We start from the raw sequence: 22285 nt of genomic DNA, 5'->3' as shown, positions 1-22285 counted from the left end.
TTAAACAATATCATTCATAAAAGGCTTTGATTGTTTGCCTATAAAGTTCAAGTGATGCAGTAGTTATTACCAACAGACAGGCTAGCAGAAAAATTGTCTGCCACCACAATGCTGCAGTTAATTGAAGTAGATAAGTTTCCTACAAAAAGTGCTTTTCTGATGAAGCAACTTTTAGTGGTTCAGGAAGTATAAATTAGCACAATGTGTACATATGGGAGAGGGAGGGCCCTGAGAACCCATACGTAGTGCAGGCTTTGTCACGTTCAGATTATTGGCCCCCATTTTTTCTCTGAAAAATCAATTAATGGAACGATCTATCCTGTTATTAGAGAATTATGTGTTTCCACAACAAAGAAAATGAACCTGGAGGAATATCAGCCAATAGATATGTGGAAATCTGCCTTTAGCCAGCGAGTTACTAGTTGATTGCTGGAACAAACTTCCAACTGTTGTTGTGGAAGTCAATAGCTTAAATAAATTCAAGGAAGAACCGGACAAACTTTTGGAGTGAATGGATCGATGAAATGGGAAGTGTGTATTTTTTTTTTTTTTTTTTTTTTGCTGTGGTGTGTTTTTTTTTTTTTTTTTTTTTTTTTTTGTTAGTTGTTGGCACATCAGCTTCTGTGGTCATAATGCAACCCCCAAAGTTTTTGCATTTACTCTGATCCAAGCCCAAGGCGAGATTAAAACCGGCAACCTTTGGGTTGCCAGGCACGCACTTTACCCACCCTTTAATAAACTTACTTTCTTGCATCATATACTAATGCAGCCCCCACAAACAGGATGTGATCTTACCTCACTGGTATTCTACTGTATGTAACATACTCTTGATACCATTCTCTAAAAACTGATTCATTGTGGAAGACCAATTGAATGGTTGCCTATATCCCCTGACAGCCCCACTCAATGTTTTCTTGTGAGGATTATACATTAAGGATAAGGTACTCTTGTTAATAGTTCCTGAGGTCACAACATTAAAGACATAAATAAGTGAAACAATCTCTTCAATTTTAGGAGAACTTCTAATGCTAAGCAATATGGCAGGAGTTGAGTGCAAATTTGACATTCTCCTACAAGAGAGGCATAGCTTCAAGTTTATTGAAGTACATAACTTTGACAATTGGGATTTTTTTGGATACTGCCTATTGTAATCTTCTTTCTCCATTAATGCATGTTTGCTATAAGACAATTTCAATGTTTTTTTTTTTTTTTTTTAGGGATATAAACTTTATAAAATTTGGGGATTTTTTTAGGGATATAAACAGCATTGTTGTTTAATGTATCACTTCATTGTGTGCCTGTTTGTGCAATAAACAGCTAAGGAGGTGGCTGAACAAAAGTCAGTGAGGATGCAATGGAGCCAATTTGAAGAAGTTTTATGCAAAGCCCAGAGAAATCTACACAACATGCTAACATGTTGTATGGATTTCTGTAATTTTGTTAGTAAATTCCATGATGATTACAGTATTGGGATTATGCTGCCATTTACTGCAGCATGCATGTTTTCCGATTGGTGAATAAAAACTTGAAGTTATCCTCTATCATCCGAAGTGGTTTCAGATTTGTGGGTTTCCTATAACAAGAGGTTGTTCAAAGTCTCCCAGCATATTTGTACACAATAGTACAGTCAAGCGTTCCTTAGAAATTTTTCCGCCCTGGCACTTTTCGTTTTTTAGACTCATTGTTTTTTCAGGAAGAGCTTTAAAAAAACAACCCTGTTTCGTCACAGTTGTAAATATCCTTAGCTTCAAAATCACGACATAAATCTTCCAATTTGAGGGTCCACTCTGTTACAACCCCAGTATCAACAGATCCACATTCACCACTTACGGTTTTCCAAGAAATTTTATGCCGAGTTTTGAACTTGTCTAGCCATCCCACAGAAGCTTTGAACTCATTTACTCCCGTAGATTTCGCAACCTCCAAAGCCTTTTCCCTAATAATAGGCCCATTAATGGGAATTTTTTTAGCACGTGCGCGACAAATTTGAAGTCCAACAGTTTTCGGGAATGATTTTTGAACCTGATCATTTCCGTGTTGCCAAAATTGTTTGGGCAGTTCATTTTTTTTCTTTAGGATGTCGCTTACCTGCGTCTTCCCGATTTTGAATTTTGCAGCGAGATTGCGAACACTATTTTTTTGCCGATCATACACATTAATGAGTTCGACTTTATCTTTTAAAGTTAAATGTTTACGAGAAGACATTGTGCACTTCACACGACACTGAACAAAACTAAAACTGAAAAGACGAAAGGCCGACCATATTCTCCCCCTTCCCCTGCACACACCGAATTCATCAGAAGTTTTACACGTGCCTTAAAATTCTTGAAAAAGGTTTAGAACCACGACGTAAACCTTGATATAATTCAGAGAATTGGAAATAGAAAATAAACACACGATTGAGGCAATACGTGGAAGAAACGTTCCTAGAAAAAGGGCCGTGAGTTCGCCCACTGTCTGTTATGGGGAGATCAAATTAAGTGCTAATCTAAACGAAACAGTGCAGATTGCCTGTCCGCGTCCGTTACAGAGAATGTCCGCTAGACAGAAGCTGCAAACACGTTAAAACCAATGGAGGTGAGTTGGGGAATTTGAAAATGTCCGTTGTAGAGAGATGTCCATTAACAAGAGGTGTCCGTTAGGAGAAGTTTCACTGTACTTACATTAGACCAGAATTTCTATAAATTGTAATTTTTCAGGAAATACGTGTGAAGGGAGGTTGTTCCAGAAAATGGAAGTTTAAGGAATAAATGAGGAAGAAGAAAAGTTGGTTCTTTGAGTTTGAATTTGGACAGCAAAAGGATGTTAACTGGTTGCAGCACATGTTCCGACTGGTTTGGAAGAGAGAGGGGAAAATTATAGATGCCAATTCAGGAAAAAAGTGCCCATGGAAGTATCTATAGCAAAGACATGTGTCAGAATCAGAACATGTATGAGACAGAGTGAAAAAACTTTGTACGAGATGGGTCATTAATTAACCTAAACTGCCATGTTTTGAATGAAGTCTAGAAGCCTGAGAGGGTATGGATAACCACCCCAGATGTGGGAACAATATTCCATGGTAGAGCAGATTTGAAATTTGTACAGAGTGAGTAGTTGTTCAGAAGAAAAGTAACACCAAGAGCAACAGAGAAAACCCAGTTTTATAGCTGCAGAGGAAGAAATATTTGTGATGTGCTTAAGCCAAAAGAGATTAAAAGTCAGAGATTATGCTGCCACCTACTGCAGAATGCACACTTTTTGACTGGTGAATAAAAACATGAAGATATCCTTATCACCTGATGTGGTTTCAGAGTGCAACGTTTTACTTTTTGAATATTTTTTAATCTCTAATAAAGATATATGACCTTGTTTAGAAATCTAAGAGTCACTGAAGAGAAGCATAAGGACAGAAGAATCCTTATTGTAAGATATAAGACAGATTGAGTTTTTGGATTGAAATTAGCTAAGTTATCTTTGCCTCATTGGAGAATTACCTAGAGATATGCATTTAAGGAATTACTAGTGGATATTTGAGAATTTGAAGCTGTCTGTGTAGGGCAAACAGCTTCAAACTGGAAAATGGAATGCTATCATCAGCAAAACTGTGGATAGGTATTCCAGTCAATGGAAGAAGGTCATTAATATACAAGCAGAAAAGAGTGGGAGAAAGGACCAAACCTTGGGGAACACCAGCATTAGTGGAGAAGTAGAAGAAAGCCATCTACCATCATCCACAGTGAGTGGTCAGAAGTAAAATTGGATACCTGATTACAGAAAACAATCAGCAAACCATGATGAAGCTTATTTAGAAGCCTTTATGCCAAATACAGTCAAAGATTTTTGAAAGGTCAAGAGCAATTGCTTGATTTTCAAAATTTTTCACTGAATTTCTCTACGGATGATTAACATGCCAATATAGCACCAGTGGATCGACACTGATGGAATCCATATTGGCAATCATTGATCAGATGGAAGATTTCTAGATAGTTTAGGAGTTAGACAATGGATTTCTTCATTATTTTAGAAAGAGTAGAAGTAAGTGCAATGGGATGGTAAATGGATGGGAGGGAATTTTCATCCTTTTTAGGAATTAGCTGGATATGAGCAAATTTCCGAGTAGAAGGAAAAACACATGTGGAACATGCAAAAAAGTGACAAACAACAGGAGTAATCTTAGGAACACAGGTATTGAGAACAAGTGGAGAAATACAGTCAGGACCTGGAGCTTTCTTGGAATCAAAATTGTTCAAATTCTTCTAGCATCCTTTTCACAGAAGACCACAGAGAGTGTGTACAGTAGTGTGTACTAGGAATGGTAGGAGATGGTTTATCAAGATTGTCAATATAAGAGTTAGAGGAAAAGTAGGATGCAAGCAGGTCAGCTTTATCTTTAGCCGAGGTAATCTTTACCTTCAAATTTTAACCAAGGTTGCCATAAGTAAGATGGCCATAAGTTATAGCCAATAGCTTTGACAATAGACCAGAATGCTGGAATATGGTTTGGACAAAAAGCAAGTTTTCCCCTCTTAGCCTGTTCAAAATCTGGTTTCAACTGATTAATAACTGCTTTACAATTGTTGAAAGCTTTGCATTGGCATCAAATGAACCCAGAGATTTGGATGCAAGTCAATTGCGATATGCAACATTCTCACCTTGAGCAGCCTTAACGCATTTATTGGAAAACCAAGATTTAGATAAAGGATGAGATTTTAAGGTAATATATGGAATAAAGGATTTCATCCTACAATAATAAATTCACTGACATGACAATTCAAATGTATTTGCCCTCACTCGGCAATCTGCCCAATTAACAGATGCTATATAGTGCCTTAAACTGTTAGTCCCCTCTTCTGAAATTAAAACCATGCCTTTATCTTTAACTACTGAATATTCTCACCCCTAGTACTTTCTCTAAGCATGCTGGTATAAATAATATTCACCTAGTTTATTTGGGGGGGGGGAGAAAAAATTCCCATGGTGAGTTCCCTCTCACTTATTCCAATTGGGGGCAGATTAAAGTCACCCATAATAAGACACTCACGCTTGCTTGCCCATTCCATCTGCATTTAGAGATTCTTGATATACTCTTCATGATCATCCAGTCTGTAGATTACTCCCACTCTCATTATACCATTGTTTCCAACTTACTCACACCATACAGATTCTATGCTGACAGATGTAACTTCAGACTCAGTGAAAGATCTTTTGGCACTCAGGCTGCTTTTGATAAGCATGACCATATTTATATCAGCATTAGGTGTCCTAATCAGCAGTTCAACTTCGGCCATTTTATTGACAACACTGTACATTACTATAGACACAGTTGAAACTAAGTAATCTTCTATAGTTTACTACCTGGCACACTTCTTGAAGTTATTTAAGTTTGTTTCCCTAGCTTTATCTTCACCCTCAATTGAAACGTTGCTACCCTCAGAACATCCTACCAACGTTGGCTGTTGTGGCAACAAACAATTCTTGAGATGAGTGCAAGCATTACTTTGACCATGATCATCAGATAAATGCAGATCTAAAGTACCCTTATCTCTCCTTATCTCTCCTAACTAGTTTCCCTGAACCCTCAATGATAATGGCAAAAATTCATGTACCACCTTTATTCAAGAGAATATCATCTCTACAAAACTGATTCCCTCTACCTACAAATGTGGGCCGCACTGATCAAAATTTCCTCTCCTAGAGCCTTGCAGTTCCCTCAACCCTTGAGTTAATCCACAAGGCTTTCAACACATATTCCCCTCCTATTGTGAATGGGCAGAATTGCAGTCGCATACATATTCTGACCTAATTCACAGCATTTTTTCAGCATAGTTCTATATTTATCCAATAGATGGTCAGATCATGTATGTTTAATATCGTTGGTCCCCATATGAATAATAATACTGTCATTACTTTCCATAAAATATGACAGTCTGTTAGTAACATCATCAATTGCTGCTCCTAGCAAAATATTACCCATTTCCCTGACAATAGTTTCCCAATAAAACTAGATCACCTTCAACCAGAGTAGTCTGTACCTGACTGTTCTTTACTGAGACCCAAATTGGGGCGCATCACTTGGCAGGTCACAAAATACTTGAGTCCCCAACGAGCTCCCAGTTGCATTTGTTTCCAGGACAAGCACACATTTTTCAATGACTTAAATTCTTCTCGTAATGCACTAAGTTCTAATTTGAGATCAGTAAATAACAGAATAAACAAGTTTCATACATCAGGTGCAAAGAAAAGAACTGTCAGTTGAGCTAGGTCTGTCTTCATTGTTTGTATAACCTGTGATTATAGTGATTATACAAAAGACACACCGGAAATGCCAGAAGCACTTCTGTCTGAGTCACGGTGTCCTTGGACTTGTAATTTACGCTATCTTGTGGCAACCTTGATTTAAGTAAAACTGAAGTTTAGAAAGATTATGAAATTTAAATTTATAATATACTACAGAATTTAAGCTTTTTTTTATTATTTATTTTTTTTGGTTTTTAGGAGCATTAGCAACTAAGACCATATTGCTCCGGGATATGCAGTGGTCATTCCCTGACCTTTCCACATCCTCTGTATTTGGTGGTGACGGGCTCGAACCCTGGTCTAATCAAGAAGCGTGTGCTACGCACTGCTGCTCCTTCCCACCTGGCTACGGAGGCGCCCAGAATTTAAGCTAACAAAATATTATAGAAATTAAACTGTTGACAAAACAACCACTAAAGAAGTTAAATTTAAGCTACCAAATGAAAGTTAAAGTTCCCATAAAAATATTGATAACAAAGACTATCTGAGTATTAAGTTGTAGCTTTCCAAATTTAAACTTACGATATACTACAGAATTTTAATTAACAAAGTATTACAGAAATTATACAGCTGACAAAACTTTTAACCACTATTGAAATTAAATTTAAGTCACCCAATGAAAGTTACAAAGTTCCCACCAAAATATCAATAGCAAAGGCTATCTGAAAATTAAGCTGTAGCTTTTCAAATACTTATCTAAATACAAAAATAAACTAACCTACGTCACTATATAATAATAGGAATTCAAACTATATATCAACTACAGTTTGGTATATTAATATAAAACAAACCTTCAAAATTATTTAAATACTCAAAAACAACTCAAATCATTTGCACCATCTTAGTTCAAATGTACATTGCACTATCTTAGTTCAAATGTATTCAAATGTAACAGATCCCTGCTACTTATGAGTGTGGGCCACTCTGATAAAAACTTCCCTTCCAAAGCACTGCAGGGTCCCTCAAATCTTGAGTTAATCCACAAGGGTTTTAGCATATAGTCTCTCTTATCATTCCTGGGCAGAACTGCAGACACTACACATACACACACACACATTCTGGCCTACCTTATATTTTTTCAGCATGCATCTATATTTATCTATGAAATCATCAGTTTGTGTGTGCTTAATACCATCCTCCCCTTAAAATTTGACAATCAATCTGTTGGTGACATTATTAATTGTTGCTCCTGGCAGATACACCCTAGTTCTAGCCCACATATCTTTATTACAAAAAAATTTACCTATTTCCATGACAATGAAACCTCCCAATAGAACTAAATCCTTTTGAAGTAGCGCAGTAAGCACTTGTTTATTCTGTTATGGAGCCAGAAGTGGGAACACTTTTGTTTTATGTTAGAGAAGTTTAACACAGTGTGTGTAATAGGTATTTAAAGCAGATACTAGCAAAATAAAAATCCACTGCTTAAAATAAGTTTTGATGTATTCTGAGACATATCAGTGTATGGCTACATACACAACTAAGGTTTTTACCAATCCATATAAAGTAATGTTTTTGTAGAACTGAAGCTTTTTAAGGAATTTTAAGGTTAAGGAATTAACTTACTTTAACCAAGTATGTTAATTGCATGAAACTTCACTTTGGTAATTGAACAGAAATGGGATTTAAAAAAAAAAAAAAAATTGCAGAGGAAACACTTATAGTGAGCGACATACTCTAATGTGCATGTGCAACAGTTAGGCAACCTAAAAAAAAAAATTTTTTTTTCTTTTTAATCCCATTAAGAGACAATTATAGGAAGGCTCTACATAAGAATTAAAAACATTTCAGCACAATTTCATAAGATTAAAAAAATTCTAGCAGAAATATTTAGAGTAACAGCCACAGACATACAGGAATGAAATAGGAATTTTATTAATAAGTTAGGAATAATCTTCTAAGCAGCTGTCCACCAAATGCTTGTGTGTGATTTACATTTTCTTAATGAATTCAATGAAACTGTTTCAATTTCAATGAATTCATTGAATCTCCACCAAATATGATACTTTTTTTTTTTAGAACAATGGGAAAACAGTCCTCATCCTATGTATGAATAAACCATTGATGACAGGTAAATTCTTTTAATTTTTTTAAGATTTAAATCAAAAGTTTAACTGTAAAAGAGGGCAACTTCGGTTATTAAAAGTAATTCTCATTAGAAATAAGGAAAATATATATTTTACCCTTTCCTGATGGCCTGTTCTAGCAAGGGCATCTCCTAGGTGAAAGAAAAAACGACCATCAATTACACCTGTCTCCCTGGTTGCTATACCTTCACTCATATATTTAATAGCCTCAGAATAATCTTTGTCATCAATTTTCATAATGAATCCCAAGTGTACCTTGGCAACCCCATTGTCTGGTTGGATCCTAAGCACCTATAACCAATGAAATAATTCAAGATGAATAATAAATGAAATGTTTTAGAGAGATTAAGTCAATACAATTCAGCTAATAATTATAATAAATCCTAAAAAAGGTTCTACCATAAAAAATTTCTGCTTTATTCCTAGCTTATTTCAGTGGCTGTTACCACAAATAATTCTAAGAGCATTTTATTTATATACAGTGGAACTTCTCTATTGCGAACTTCTATTTAACGAATTTCTCTATATTACGAATTTTTTCGCGAAACATTGCACCTTGAAACGAAATTACATGGAAAATTAACCCCATATAACGAAGTGTTAGTCTCTCTATAACGAATTTTTAAAAAAATTAGTAAAAGCATTTTTGAAGATTTTCAAGCATTTATTGCTAAACAGCCGCTCAGATATACTGCCTCCTTCCTTCCGAAATTGCGCATTAGCATCTGAAATTAAATAATCATCCTTTTAGTGAACACATGTGGCCATTGATGCCCGTAGGAAGGTCTTTGTTTTATTTTTGTTACAGTTATTAAACCAAATGGGTTTTCTTAAAAGTGGTCATAAACTTTACAGTAAATAGGGTAGATTTGTAAATTGATGTTGGCTCGGGAAAACGAAATTCGCTGTGGTAAACATTTAGCATGCTGCGGCAGCAATACATAGAATGTTACCATAGTCGGCTGAGCGGCTGAGATGGCTCTTCCTTCTCTTGGGTCACACTGCTAGCCCACATCTAAACTATATCTTTTCCAAGTTTTCACATGACGGGCAATACTCCCCATATACAGCTTTCATCTCCTCATGGACTGTTTTGCTTCTTTGCCTTGCAAATAAAGAAACTTTATAACAGAAAGGACCTCAGCCTTCTCCAGCATACCACCTCTCACTGTATTCATCAATTTGATAAATGCAGACATTTATTAAATTACTTCAATTTGTCTTGGGTGATAGACAGCCTTTCGGCCATAATGTTTAGGCTTATGCACACATTAGACAAAGCAGGGTTATCCACAAGTCAAAAATTGCTAATATCATTTTTAAAAAAAATGTCACCACCAAAAATGTGAATTTTCTTTTTATTTAAAACTCAAGGCACTGATATGATAGCTTCTGCAACACTTAGTGGTCAATCAGATGACAGGTTACCTCTACTACCAAATTTATACCAACCAGTGATTAACATATAAGTTTAAGTTTTTTCTCTCTCCACTGGTGACTCACTGATTTACAGAAGAGGTTACTATTCCTAAACGTCATGGATAAAGTCAGTCAAATGATTACTAATACCCATAATTCAAACTGATCGTGCTGCTTATTATTGTTGCACATAAGAATCACGACAAGAACCAAAAGTGGGGCAGAGGGTGATAGCATCTAATATATTAAAGGTAAGGCAGAGCTAATGGTAATTCCCAGTAATCCTTGGGGCAGAGGGTGATAGCATCTAATATATTGAAGGTAAAGCAGAGCTAATGGTAATTCCCAGTAATCCTTTCCAGAAAAAAGTTTCTAGAACAAAGGGGGAGTCTATGTTTTTCGTTGAAATAAAGGATGAGTTCTGGTGTGAGGTGTAAACCTCACTCAGATATGCTAAGCAATAACCAGGGGTGGCAAATTTTTTCTGCAGCATAATCATGTTGAAAGTGCATCTTCCATAAACTAATGGTATCAATAACCCCCACCTGATATCAGATATCACCCCTGATATCAGACTGCAAGGTGGTTAACTGAATAAAGTAATTAATATATATGCTAAGTACTTGTAATAAAAAAAATTTTTAAAAATTTAACCCCTTGCAGCCCAATGTTGCACCCATCACGACATTGTAAAATTCCACTTCCAGTGTCCCCATCAGCATTTCTTATCACGAAATTTGTTTTCTACTGTATTGGTGCAATTATTGCTACCATCTATTTACTTTCATATAAACAATCTGAAAAGCTATTGGTGCAAATTATTGCTACCATCTATTTACTTTCATATAAACAATCTGAAGAGCTAAATCCACGTTAATTAATGTTTATATTCAATTATTAAGCACATGTGGCATTTTTTTTTTTTTTTTTGGCCCAATTTCAGTCAGATGTTGTGGCACTGAGAACTGTTGGTGTTTCCAATTATGAAATTTATTTCTCCACTGTACTGGCTCAATTATTGTATTGCAATCTATTTATACTTTGTATAAAGAATCTGAAAAACTAAATATATGTTTATATTCAATTGTTAACAGGCAATAGATTTTTTTTATATCTCAACCAGCGCAACCATCTGCATTTCCAATTATGAAATTTGTTTTCCCGATGTACTGCCATTTATTTATACTTCATATAAACAATTTGAAAAACTAAATCGATGTTTATATTTAGCAAGTAATGGCAGGCAGTAGGGTTTTTTTTTTTTTTTTTTTTTTGTGCTTCTCAAGTCCAACCTGGAAACTGGTGCAACTGTCAGCATTTTCAATTATAAAATGCCAGTTTTCCTGCTGTACTGCCATCCATTTATACTTCATATAAATTATCTGAAAAACTAAGTAGATGTTTATTGATGTTTGTATTCAATTTTTAATGGCAGGCAGCATTGTTTTTTTCCATGTATAAGTACTTAGACATGCCATCAAGACCTAGTAAAGGGCCTTTCTGATGGAAAAATTGAAAAATTAAAAAAAAAAAAGGGTAAGGCAGAGCTAATGGTAATTCCCAGTAATCCTTGGGGCAGAGGGTGATAGCATCTAATATATTGAAGGTAAAGCAGAGCTAATGGTAATTCCCAGTAATCCTTTCCAGACTTTCCTGAAGAAATTGAGGGTGGAAAAAGGAAACACTTAGAAATAAGATAGTTTCTGACTATTCCATGTAGTGTGACTGCGTTTAGGTTTCGCTAAATTAACTAAAGGAGATTTTTGGAGTTATCAACATGGGACTAAATTAAACAATTGATATAAAGAAATATTGCTCTGAATGGACAGACAGAATTAAATTTTTCAAGAATGTATTTAACAGGAAGGGATTTCTGCAGGTATTTTGTATGTTACATGTCTTCCCACTCACCAAAAGGAATTCAAAGGAGAGGCTGTAAAGTATGTCAATGATCCAAATGGAAGGTTTTGTGAATATTTTCTTCTAGAAAGAAATACAGAGCTTTTAAATTGTTTTGTTATGCTGTTTTATATATTAGCTCATGTAAACCTGAAAATAAATGAATTTTGAACATCACATTTCAACTAGTCATTTGATTGACAGAGCAGGACTGCATGGGAAAGACAGTGAAAATATTGCTGGACTGCAATATTTTCACTGTTTTCCCCAAGGGGTTAAAAATTTTATGTTTATAAAATAAGTTAATGAATAAATATTTGTTCTTAGAGAATCAATAGAATGAGTAGTTCGCTAATGCCTTACATGCATTAAATTAATGCAAAAAAAAAAAAGAAAAAAAAAAAAAAAGAAAAATATAAACCATGGGTTCCACTTATGCTAAAATCTGGATTAAAATTTTTGGCAATGAAAGTAGAATTTAAACTGTGTATTCATTTCCAATTTTTTTCAATGTTTTTTTTTTTTTATTATTATTATTTTTATTTTTTTACATCAGTGTATATGCTACTAACAAAAGCTGTGAATGGCAAGCATGCCACAGTTCATATGTTTGGACCATAAGATGCACAGGAATTTTAGGCAACATTCCAAAAACAGGAATTGATTCGGTAGCAGATTTTAAGAATAAGTGGAGAAAGGCAATCAGGACCTGGAAGATTGTCAACATCAAGATCTTTAGGATTCTTTTCTATGTCCTTCTGTCAGAAAACTACATTGAATATCATTTGGTTAATACAGTAGTAGGATTCTATGGTCAATGATGCAAGAGTTAGAGTAAAATAGGATGCTAATAACTCAGCACTGATAATCTTGGTACATCATCTCCTGGACTTTCTGAACCATTGAGACAAGAAACAAGTTTCCTATACCCTGCACAAAATTGAGTTTGGACAATTAACAACTGTTGCAAGATTTAGCATAGATAGAAGATGAAGTTGCAGATTATGATACAATTTGCAGTGATAAGCTATGTTCTTATCTTAACTATCCTTATCCCATTTATTGAAAAATCAAGTTTTAGACAAAGGAGAAGAGTTTAGGATGGAATGAGGAATAAAGGATTTTATACCTACACAAATAATTTGACTTACGTGATCTAAGCAAACATTAAGATTAAAAACTAGTCCAACCAACTAATAGAATAAAAATCATGCAGATCCTATTTGACATTCTTGTAATGCCATCTGACATGAGGCTGATAATGGCAATGGTAGAGAAGCTCCACTGGAAAAGAGACCATCACCAAGTTGTGATCTCAGTACTTAAAGGACTATAAATGCATATTTTGGAAGGCTGTTGGTGAGGAAAACATCAAGAGTGTTGGGTGCATGATAAGAATTGTCTGGTATGTTATTAAAGTACAGACAATCCTTAGGTAAATGAACACTCTGCATAGTAAGGTTGTTAGTAATAGCAAAAGCTTCATTATCTTTACCAGCTGATGTGTACAGCTATAAAATTCATACCAGCTGGGGTTGTAAAAAGATTTAAATTTCTAAATAAAATTACCTCATTTTAGGAAAGTTACTTTAAAAAGTATAGTTTCAAAGAAAATAAGAAGGTTCTGAGTGCTAGAGAAAGATAAAAGGCAACAAGTCTAGCAGAACGGGGATAAAGAAATTTTAAGCCAAAGGAGATCGAATATAGGAGATTCTGATTAGGAAGACTTGAACAAGGAATATCAGAGCATATATGTGCACATACAACCATTCAAGTGAGAGAAATCATAAAACAAATAATTAGAAAAAATTAGATGAACTATCTGAAAATTGAAATTCTGTCAGAAAAAATACATGAGGCTTGGCAAAATAGGTGGAACTGGATATCACTGAGCCCATGTATATTTGTGGAATGGACTAAGAAGTTCTTGAAAGGTGTAGGTCTTTTCACAAATATTTGTTCATTAGTTTGTTTATTCATGATGCATTGAGGCAGATAAAATAAAAGCTAGTGAGGAAACATGTTTATGGATTGATGAAATTTTTGGAAATGGCAGACACATACTCAGATCCTTGACATAAAGTGACCTTGGCAGCAACCTCCCCCTACACACACACACTACTGGACTCCCTCCAGTAGAGATGGAGAGTTGCCAGAGCTTTGCTTTATTTTTTTATTATTTTTTTTTTGACTTGGTAGTTGTTGGCGCATCGGCTTCTGTGGCCATATTGCACCTCCCAAGGTTTTTGCAGTACTTTGATCCAAGCCCGAGGCGGGAATTGAACCCGCGACCTTTGGGTTGCCGGGCAGGTACTTTACCCACTCAGCTGGCCCGGTCGGCCACTTTGCTTTATAAAATAAACAGTTTTCACCACTTGAGCCTCAAATAAGCAAAGCAGTGATGATACTCAGAATGAGACACAGAAAGTCAGCCTCCACACTAATATGGCTCCACATTATGGCTCTGCATAATGTGGAGCCATACCTCAGTCACTGTTGATTTTTGGTCTCACACACTGGGATACATCCAGAGTTACTAACAATCATACCATCGTGAAAGTGTAAGCAGAGGAACTGACTGTAACAGAACCAATGTCTTCGTCAAAATTCAACCTACTTGACTTACAAGTGGTACCTCAATATCAACTTCATCAGTGTTTTCGGCTTCCAAGTAACAGCCCTGGCTGTCACTGTTGGAAGAAAATCCCCAAAAAACCTCAGTGACATGAGTAGTGTCTACAACAGAATCTAATTTTGAAATCCACTTGTTATTAAATACAATTGCCAGGAGATTTTTAATTTTATTACAAGTAAGATCTAGCATCCTTTTTTAATTTCCCATATATCGAAAAATAAATTTTTAAAAGGACACTTTTTTTTTTTGTTAGTTATTGGTGCATCGACTTCTGTGGCCATATTGCACCTCCCAAAGTTTTTATATTTTCTACTCTGATCCAAGCCCGAGGTGGGATTCGAACCCACGACCTTTGGGTTGCCAGGCAGGCACGTTACCCACCCGGCTAGCCCGGTCGGCGACATTAATTCTCATAATCTTAAATTAATTTTCAGTGTTATTCTCCCTCATTTCCCCTCCCTACTAATTTGAAAAATGGTCCCTTATTCAGTTGTAATAGTGCTTTATATCATCAGGATTCACTCACTAATTTATTAGAGCAAGTTAATAACTATTCATATATAACTTTTAATATACATATAATAAAGACTGACATTAAATAAACCCAAAAAACACTATAAACATGATACACAAATAACCGGAAGAAATACAGATGTGTAACAAGTTGGAAGAGAGTTCTTAAAATGTTGAGTAATAGTCTTCAGGATGGTCTCAATCACTAAATAGAAAATGTTAACAAATCACTGGAAACAAGGCAAGGCAAGATTATTTGCAATAGAAAAAAAACTTCCCAATTTCTTTTCACTAAATTTTCTTTCTGTTAGCAAATCACTGGAAACAAGGCAAGGAAAGGTTATTTGTACTACAAAAACTTCCCACTGGCTTCCTCTCCTTTCTTCCATACAATACATTAATAACAGGTGTTCACATTTTAATAGAGTACAGTCAGTCCTCATATAGAACGATAGTTGTGTTCCTAGAAACCCTCGTGCAATGCAAAATCGTGCAATATAAACAACAGGCCCTATGGGAAAAATAGGGTTAGGTGCTGACCACCCAAGATTGAACACACATTTGTAACCAAAACATTACCAAACACAATAAATTATCGTAATAAAATACTTTCGTATTTTATTACGACTATTATGTAATAAAATATTGCTAATGCTTTTGCTTCTATCTTAAGCAAACTTGTTTTTTGTTTGATTTTCTATCGAAACAGATGACAGCTGTTCCATCTCTTCCAATTCTTTGTGTCTTGATCTAATGGATTTTAATTACACTTTAAGTTGTTCCTGCTATGAAAGTTGTTTTTATGCATCTTTCTAATTCTCGGCGTTACCTCATTTAGGCCCGCAGCACATGCAGTATCACAATGCTTTCACTTTGCTCAAAGCATTTCACAATTTCATAGTTTTTTCTCTATCGACAGAGGCGGACTGGCCATAAGCCTTGCCGGGGAAACGAAACTCCAGTGGGCCGGAGGCCGGTGTGATTTTGGCCATAAACGCTAGTATGAGGCCACTACAAATTTTCCAGGGTAAGAATTTTTGACCCAGTCCGCCTCTGTTTATCGATATTGCTTTTTTTTTTCTCTCTGAATCTGCAGTGTCTTCACAAGGACTCTTCCTTTTCACACCTTTTAAGTATTTTACTCATTTTTAGGGAATAAAGCACAATTACAAAATGAGGAAGTATGCTTGATACACATAAACAAAGCTGCGCGCGTGTAGCAACTGAATAAACAACACCATAAAGGCAGAGATACACTATTAACACCTCACATTTTACTAAAGCACATTTCTAGGGGTTACTACCATAAAACAATAAAAACAATTTCCAGTTGCGTTTCTGCTAGTGGAATCTGTTATAAACTGGTAGTAAACTCGATCTAATTGCATTTGCAATAATACCGATAGCTGGAATTGTGTGGGTTTTACCTTATTATGGTGAAATGTGTTTCCCCTTCACTGATATAAAAAAAAAAACATAAATACATTTTCAGAATCTTCTCTTCATTCCTATCGTGTTGCGTTCAGTTGGGGTGATTCCACGTTCAACTGCCATTTCTTGTAAACACGAAGGCGAATTGTGCATAAGCGAATTCGGTTCGTGTTATATAAGATATTGTTCCTCTATTTATAAATCATGTATGATCGAATTCGTGTAGTGTAAACACGTGTTATACGAGGACTGACTGTACATAATTCTTACCTCATTAAAAATTTTCTTTGCTTCTTTGTTTTGGCCAATTAACAAATAGCTGACTGCTAGTTGGTTTTTAAGTCCTACATCTTTGTCAAATTTTTCGACTAGCTGATGCTGCAATTTCACTGCTTTTCCTAAGAAACCTACACAATAAATTAAATATAGTACAGTAATTATCTGACAAACTTTTCCAAAATATAATGTATACACTAAGCATTAATAGTAAGAAACACAATTATGATACGTTGTTACGTAAGCAACAATAAATTGTGGCTTACTTAATGCAGCATATAATTTTGTGTTTCATACTATTAATGATTATGTAGTAATCAATTCAATTGTTTTTAAATTATTCTAAAATCTTTACACATTCATTCAATACTCATACAAATTGGCAGTGATGAGGCTAGTAACTGTGACATTAATGGTGGTTCAGTGTCTCATTGACCACAAAATTATTTTCTTTCTGAAAAAATTTTCACTTTTTGAATTTAATTTGTTGTACAACTACTAATGCTTAATCTCCTATTAATGGATTACAACACAATTAAATTGGCTTCAGGTGTGACAGCATGTGTATCTCAGAAACTGCAACCTACTAGAATATTCATGTACAAATGTGTCTCGGGGGGTATCAAAATTGGTCCCAACAGTCAAATAACATTCAGCCATCGGAAATCCTGTGGTCAGAAACACCTCGTTGATGCGAGGCAAATGGAGGTATTTATTTATTGTTTTAATTATTGTCTTTTACACCTCTAATACAATATACCTAATAACCACTAATATAACACCTCTCTAATATTCAGTAAAACAAAATTATCGATTCTGCTGGAAAAAAAACATTGCAAATGTTATTTTTTTAGCAGAATGTTATTTTTGAATGGTTTATAAAATTATTAACTATATGAAAATTCAATATTATGCATAGCATATATTTCTACTTTGAATATACAGGAACTCCCCAACTTACGTAAGGGTTGCATTCTGCGGAACGCTACGCAAGTTGAAATTTCCCTAAATAAGCATTTAGGGAAATTCTGCACTCGCAACTATGCATGCTGAATTTGATAGAAGCAAAAAAGAAATGTTTGACGAACGTGTAAATAGAATTATTCAATTTTTTTATCTCATGTACAGGAAAAATTACAAGTGTACAAAATTTCAAAATTACAGAAAGAGAGGGAAACAAGCATAATGTTGGCAAGTTTTACCTTTCGAGCATCATTGTCAGAATTAACTCTCCAGCTGATAAACACGCCGCTGCAGAAGCTGAGGGCTGTGGAGATTTAGAAGAGTTTTTTTTTTTCAACCCATCACAAAATTTCTCTGCAGCTGCAGAATCGGCAACGGCAACTTCAACACATACTTTAATGTTTTGGAAACCAGCATACTTTAATGTTTTTGAACCTATAAAACCACCCGTTGCTTGCCACAAACTTGGCTTGAGGTTCGTTGTACTTATCCTTAATATTTTCATAAATATTAAACTTTTGCCTGAATGGCTACTGGACTCAGGGACACTCGTTTCTGAATCTTATTTCCCATCCATATTATTAATAGCTTTTCCATCTTCGATATAACACCTGAAAATGCTGTTTTGTGATCACTGTTGGGGCAGACTGGCCCCGGTGTGAAATACATTGATCCTTGAACATGTTCTTTTATATGTGTACTGTTCCTTCAAATAGTATTCACTGTTGAAGCAGAGAGACCTAATTCCTTGCAATAGATGACAAACTTTGTCCTGCTTTATACTTCTTAATTAATCATCTTCATTTCTACATAAATTTTATTTTGTTTCATTTCCTAGTACTGCCAGCACTTGAACTTTCCATTGGTCCCTTTCTCTTCACCATTGTAATAAGTAAATAAAACAGAAATGAAGAGAAGATTCTGAAAATTTATTTATATTTTTTATATGATTGAAGATTTCAGTGAAGACAGGAACACATTTCACCATAATAACGTAAAAACCCACACAATTCCAGTCATCGGGATTATTATAAATGCAATAAGATTGAATTTATTACCCGTTTATAATAGATTGCGCAGAAAATTTAACAGAAGAGCCCAATAAACCAGAAAGTGCAAATTGTTTTTGTTTTATGGTAGTGACCTCCAGAAATGTGTTTAAGAAAAATATCACAAAGGCATTCAAAATTATTCTTATAATGGAACATATGATAATGATGAAAAAGTGGTGCAATTTCCATTATAAAAATGACTTTTTAGAGAGATAAATAGCATAGTAATATAGCAAAAAATTTCAACTTCCAAGGTCTTGGAACAAATTACCAAAAAAAAACAGTAATCGTGGCATGTGATGCAAGGAAGCAAGTGTATTTGCTTATGTAGCATCAGCCAAAAAAAAAAAAAAATTCCACAACCATTCCCTCTAAATGTTTGTCCAGTTTCTCCTTAAATTTATTTAACCTGTCAACTTCCACAATAACAGAAGGAAGTTTGTTGTTCCAGCAATTAACCATCCACTGGCTAAAGGCAAATTTCCGCACATCTATTCTACAACTGTCTTTCCTCAATTTGAATTTATGCCCCCTTAGGTTCGTAATCTGAACAAGTGGAAGAATGCCATCACAATTCAGCGTGCTCAACCCATTCTTATACACCTCAATCAGATCACCTTGCAGGTGCCTAGTCTCCAGCCACTGCAATTTGCAGAACTTAAGCCTCTTTTGGTAAGAGGATCCAAACCCCTTCATTCCCCTCACCAATCTTGTTGCCCTTCTCTGTACACACTCAAGCAAATTTACATTCTTCCTAAAATGAGGCCTCCAGACCTGTACGCAGTACTCAAGGCGTGGCCTGACCATTGCCTTATACAGAGGGACAATCACCTCCCTTTTCCCTGCTAGCAAAATTCCTGTATATCATTGACAAAACCCCATGACCTGCTCTGGCAGCCTGTCTGCATTGCTCAGAAAACTTCATATCTAACTGCACAATTACTCCCAGGTCTTTTTCATTTTCTACCACTCTAAGTTAGTACCACAGAGTTGGTACGTTCCTCTGGGGTTACTTCTACCCATATGCAGTACTTTGCATTTGTCAATGTTAAACTTCAGTTGCCACTTCTCAGCCCATCTTTACAAATTTTCTAGATCCTGTTGCAGTAGCACACTGCCTTTACTGTCATTAACAACCCTGCCAACCTTTGTATCATCTGCAAACTTTGACACTAAGCCTGATATACCTTCATCAATATCATTGATAAATATACAAAACAACAGTGGACCCAACACCGAATCCTGTGGGACTCCACTAATAACATTAGTCCACAAAGAGCAGCGCCCATTGAGTTATTGTTATTGTGTGTTATTGGGTTCGCATTATGATATTTTCACAATAAGTCCATTTATGCAGGGAAAAGGAGGTGTTATCCCTTTGTATAAGGCAATGGTCAGGCCATGCCTCGAGTACTGCATACAGGTCTGGAGGCCTCATTTTAGGAAGGATGTAGATTTGCTTGAGCGTGGACAGAGAAGGGCAACAAGACTGTTGAGGGGAAAGAAGGGATCAGATACTCTTACCAAGAGAGGCTTAAGTTCTGCAAATTTCAGCGGCTGGAGACTAGGCACTTCCAAGGTGATCTGATTGAGGTGTACAAGGCCTTGAATGGGTTGAGCACGCCAAATTCTGATGGGATTCTTCCACTTGTTCAGATTACGAACCTAAGGGGTCATAAATTCAAATTGAGGAAAGACAGCTGTAGATAGATGTGCGGAAATTTGCCTTTAGCCAGCGGGTGGTTAATTGCTGGAACAAACTTCCTTCTGTTATTGTGGAAGTTGATAGGTTAAATAAATTTAAGGAATAACTGGACAGGCATTTGGAGGGAATGGTGTGATTTTTTTTTTTTTTTTTTTTTGGCTGATGCTACATAAGCACATACACTTGCTTTCTTGCATCACATACTATTATTCCCATGGGATGCAAAATACGTTTCCACATTTTTTTAAAGTTTGCACCCGCCGCCAAAAACTTACGTAAAGTCAAATTTGCGTAAGTCAAGTATTACGCAAGTCAGGGAGTTCCTGTACAAGTTCAACCAAACTTGTACAGCTTGGTGAATGTTTCAAAATATTAATTTAATTTTATTTTTTTTTTTAATTAATTTTCTATTATTTATTATTTATTTATTTTTTTGGCTGATGCTATATAAGCTTGTTTTCTTGATCATATGCCTTTGCCAATGCTATTCAATAATAAATGTTTACATTATTAATAATTACTATAATCTGCTTCTGCAACTATATATTTGTTCCATCACATCTGCCACTAATCAACATATTTTTAAACCTTCTTTTATGAATGCTTTCAGATGGCCTGTCATGTTTAACTAGATTTCTTGATTGACTCAGATTGCTTTCATGTAGTGTTCTGACTTTGGGAATAGGCAAAAGTCATATGGTGCTCTGAGATATTCGATTGGACTTCTTGAATTGACTCAGGCTGTGTTCCTTTTCAGGGGAGGTCCCCAAATGTATCCCTGATTCACAAAGGGGATTAAAGGGTGACATGAGTAATTACAGACCTGTTAGTTTAACTTCTGTTCTGGGGAAAAAATAATGGAGTCACTGGTTAAAGAAGCAATGCAGGATCATCTAGACAAAGACACAGTTATAGTTCAGACAGAGCACAGTTTGTTAAGGGGAAATCTTGCCTGGCCAATTTGATTGGATATTACAATGTGGTTACAAAGGAACTGGATGTAAAAAATTATTTTGATATCATGTACTTGGATTTCTGAAAAGCTTCTGGTACTGTTGCACATGGAAGACTGCTGTACAAATTAGAGCAGTATGCTGCTATGGATAAAGAGATGGTTGAGTGGGAGAAGACAGAGTGATAATCAATGGACACTGCTTGAAGCAGACTAATCTTATTAGTAGGGTTCCGCAGGGTTCAATGTTGGGATCATTGTTGTTTTCTATATTTATCAATGATAGTGATGAAGAGATATGGGCAACAGGCTTGATGTCCAAGTTGGCAGGGTTGTTAATGACAGTAACAGCAATATGCAGCTGCAGCAGGATCTAGAAAATTTGGGCTGGTAGCAACTGAAGTTTAACACTGCCAAATGCATAGTACTGAGATGGGTATCAGTAACCCCAGAGTAACTTACCAACTGTGTGGTACTATACTCAGGGTAGTGTAAAATGAAAAAGACCTGGGAGTAATTGTGTCGTCAGATATGAAGTTTTCAGAGTAGTGCAGAAAGGCTGCTAGAGCAGCTCTTGGGTCTTGTTAATGATATACAGGAACTTTGCTAGCAGGGATACAGAGGTGATTATCTCTTTGTATAAGGCAATGGTCAGGCCACACCTTGAGTACTGCATACAGGTCTGGAGGCTTCATTTTAGGAAGGATGTAGAGCTGCTGAATGAGTACAGAGAAGGGCAACAAGACTGGTGAGGGGAACAAAGGACTGCTCTCACCAAGAAAGGCTTAAGTTCTGCAAATTGAAGTGTCTGGAGAGTGAGCACCTGCGAAGTGATCTGATTGAGGTGTATAAGGCCTTGAATGGTTTGAGCAAGCTCAATGCTGATGGAATTCTTCCTCTTGCTCAGATTATACACTTGAGGGGACATAAATCCAAACTGAGGAAAGACAGTTGCAGAATAGATGTGCAGAAATTTGCCATTAGCCAGCAAGTGGTTGACTGCTTTAACAAACTTCCATCTGTCATTGTGGAAGTTGATAGTTTAAATAAATTCAGGGAAGAACTGGACAAACT

General features: G+C 35.8%; 1 protein-coding gene across 6 annotated transcripts in view; it reads right to left on the bottom strand.

Moving 5' to 3' along the window:
• Asph (Aspartyl beta-hydroxylase) overlaps window positions 1-22285 on the bottom strand; it is a 265429-nt gene that overhangs the window by 81805 nt on the left and 161339 nt on the right. For all 6 annotated transcript variants that reach the window (XR_016547704.1, XM_090386374.1, XM_090386376.1 and 3 more), the window contains exons 8-9: window positions 16534-16670; window positions 8463-8657 (exon numbers count right to left, since the gene is read on the bottom strand). Coding sequence is in view for 5 of the 6 variants with exons in the window: in XM_090386374.1 (XP_090242500.1) it covers window positions 8463-8657; window positions 16534-16670 (332 nt within the window). In the remaining variant the exon portion in view is untranslated. The remainder of the gene's footprint in view (window positions 1-8462; window positions 8658-16533; window positions 16671-22285) is intronic.

Source organism: Mastigoproctus giganteus, chromosome 12 (genome assembly GCF_048544385.1).
Source record: "Mastigoproctus giganteus isolate SK-2022 chromosome 12, ASM4854438v1, whole genome shotgun sequence".
NCBI lineage: Eukaryota > Metazoa > Arthropoda > Arachnida > Uropygi > Thelyphonidae > Mastigoproctus > Mastigoproctus giganteus.
The sequence above is the reverse complement of the archived record's forward strand: the minus strand, read 5'-3'. Positions and strand labels throughout refer to the sequence as shown.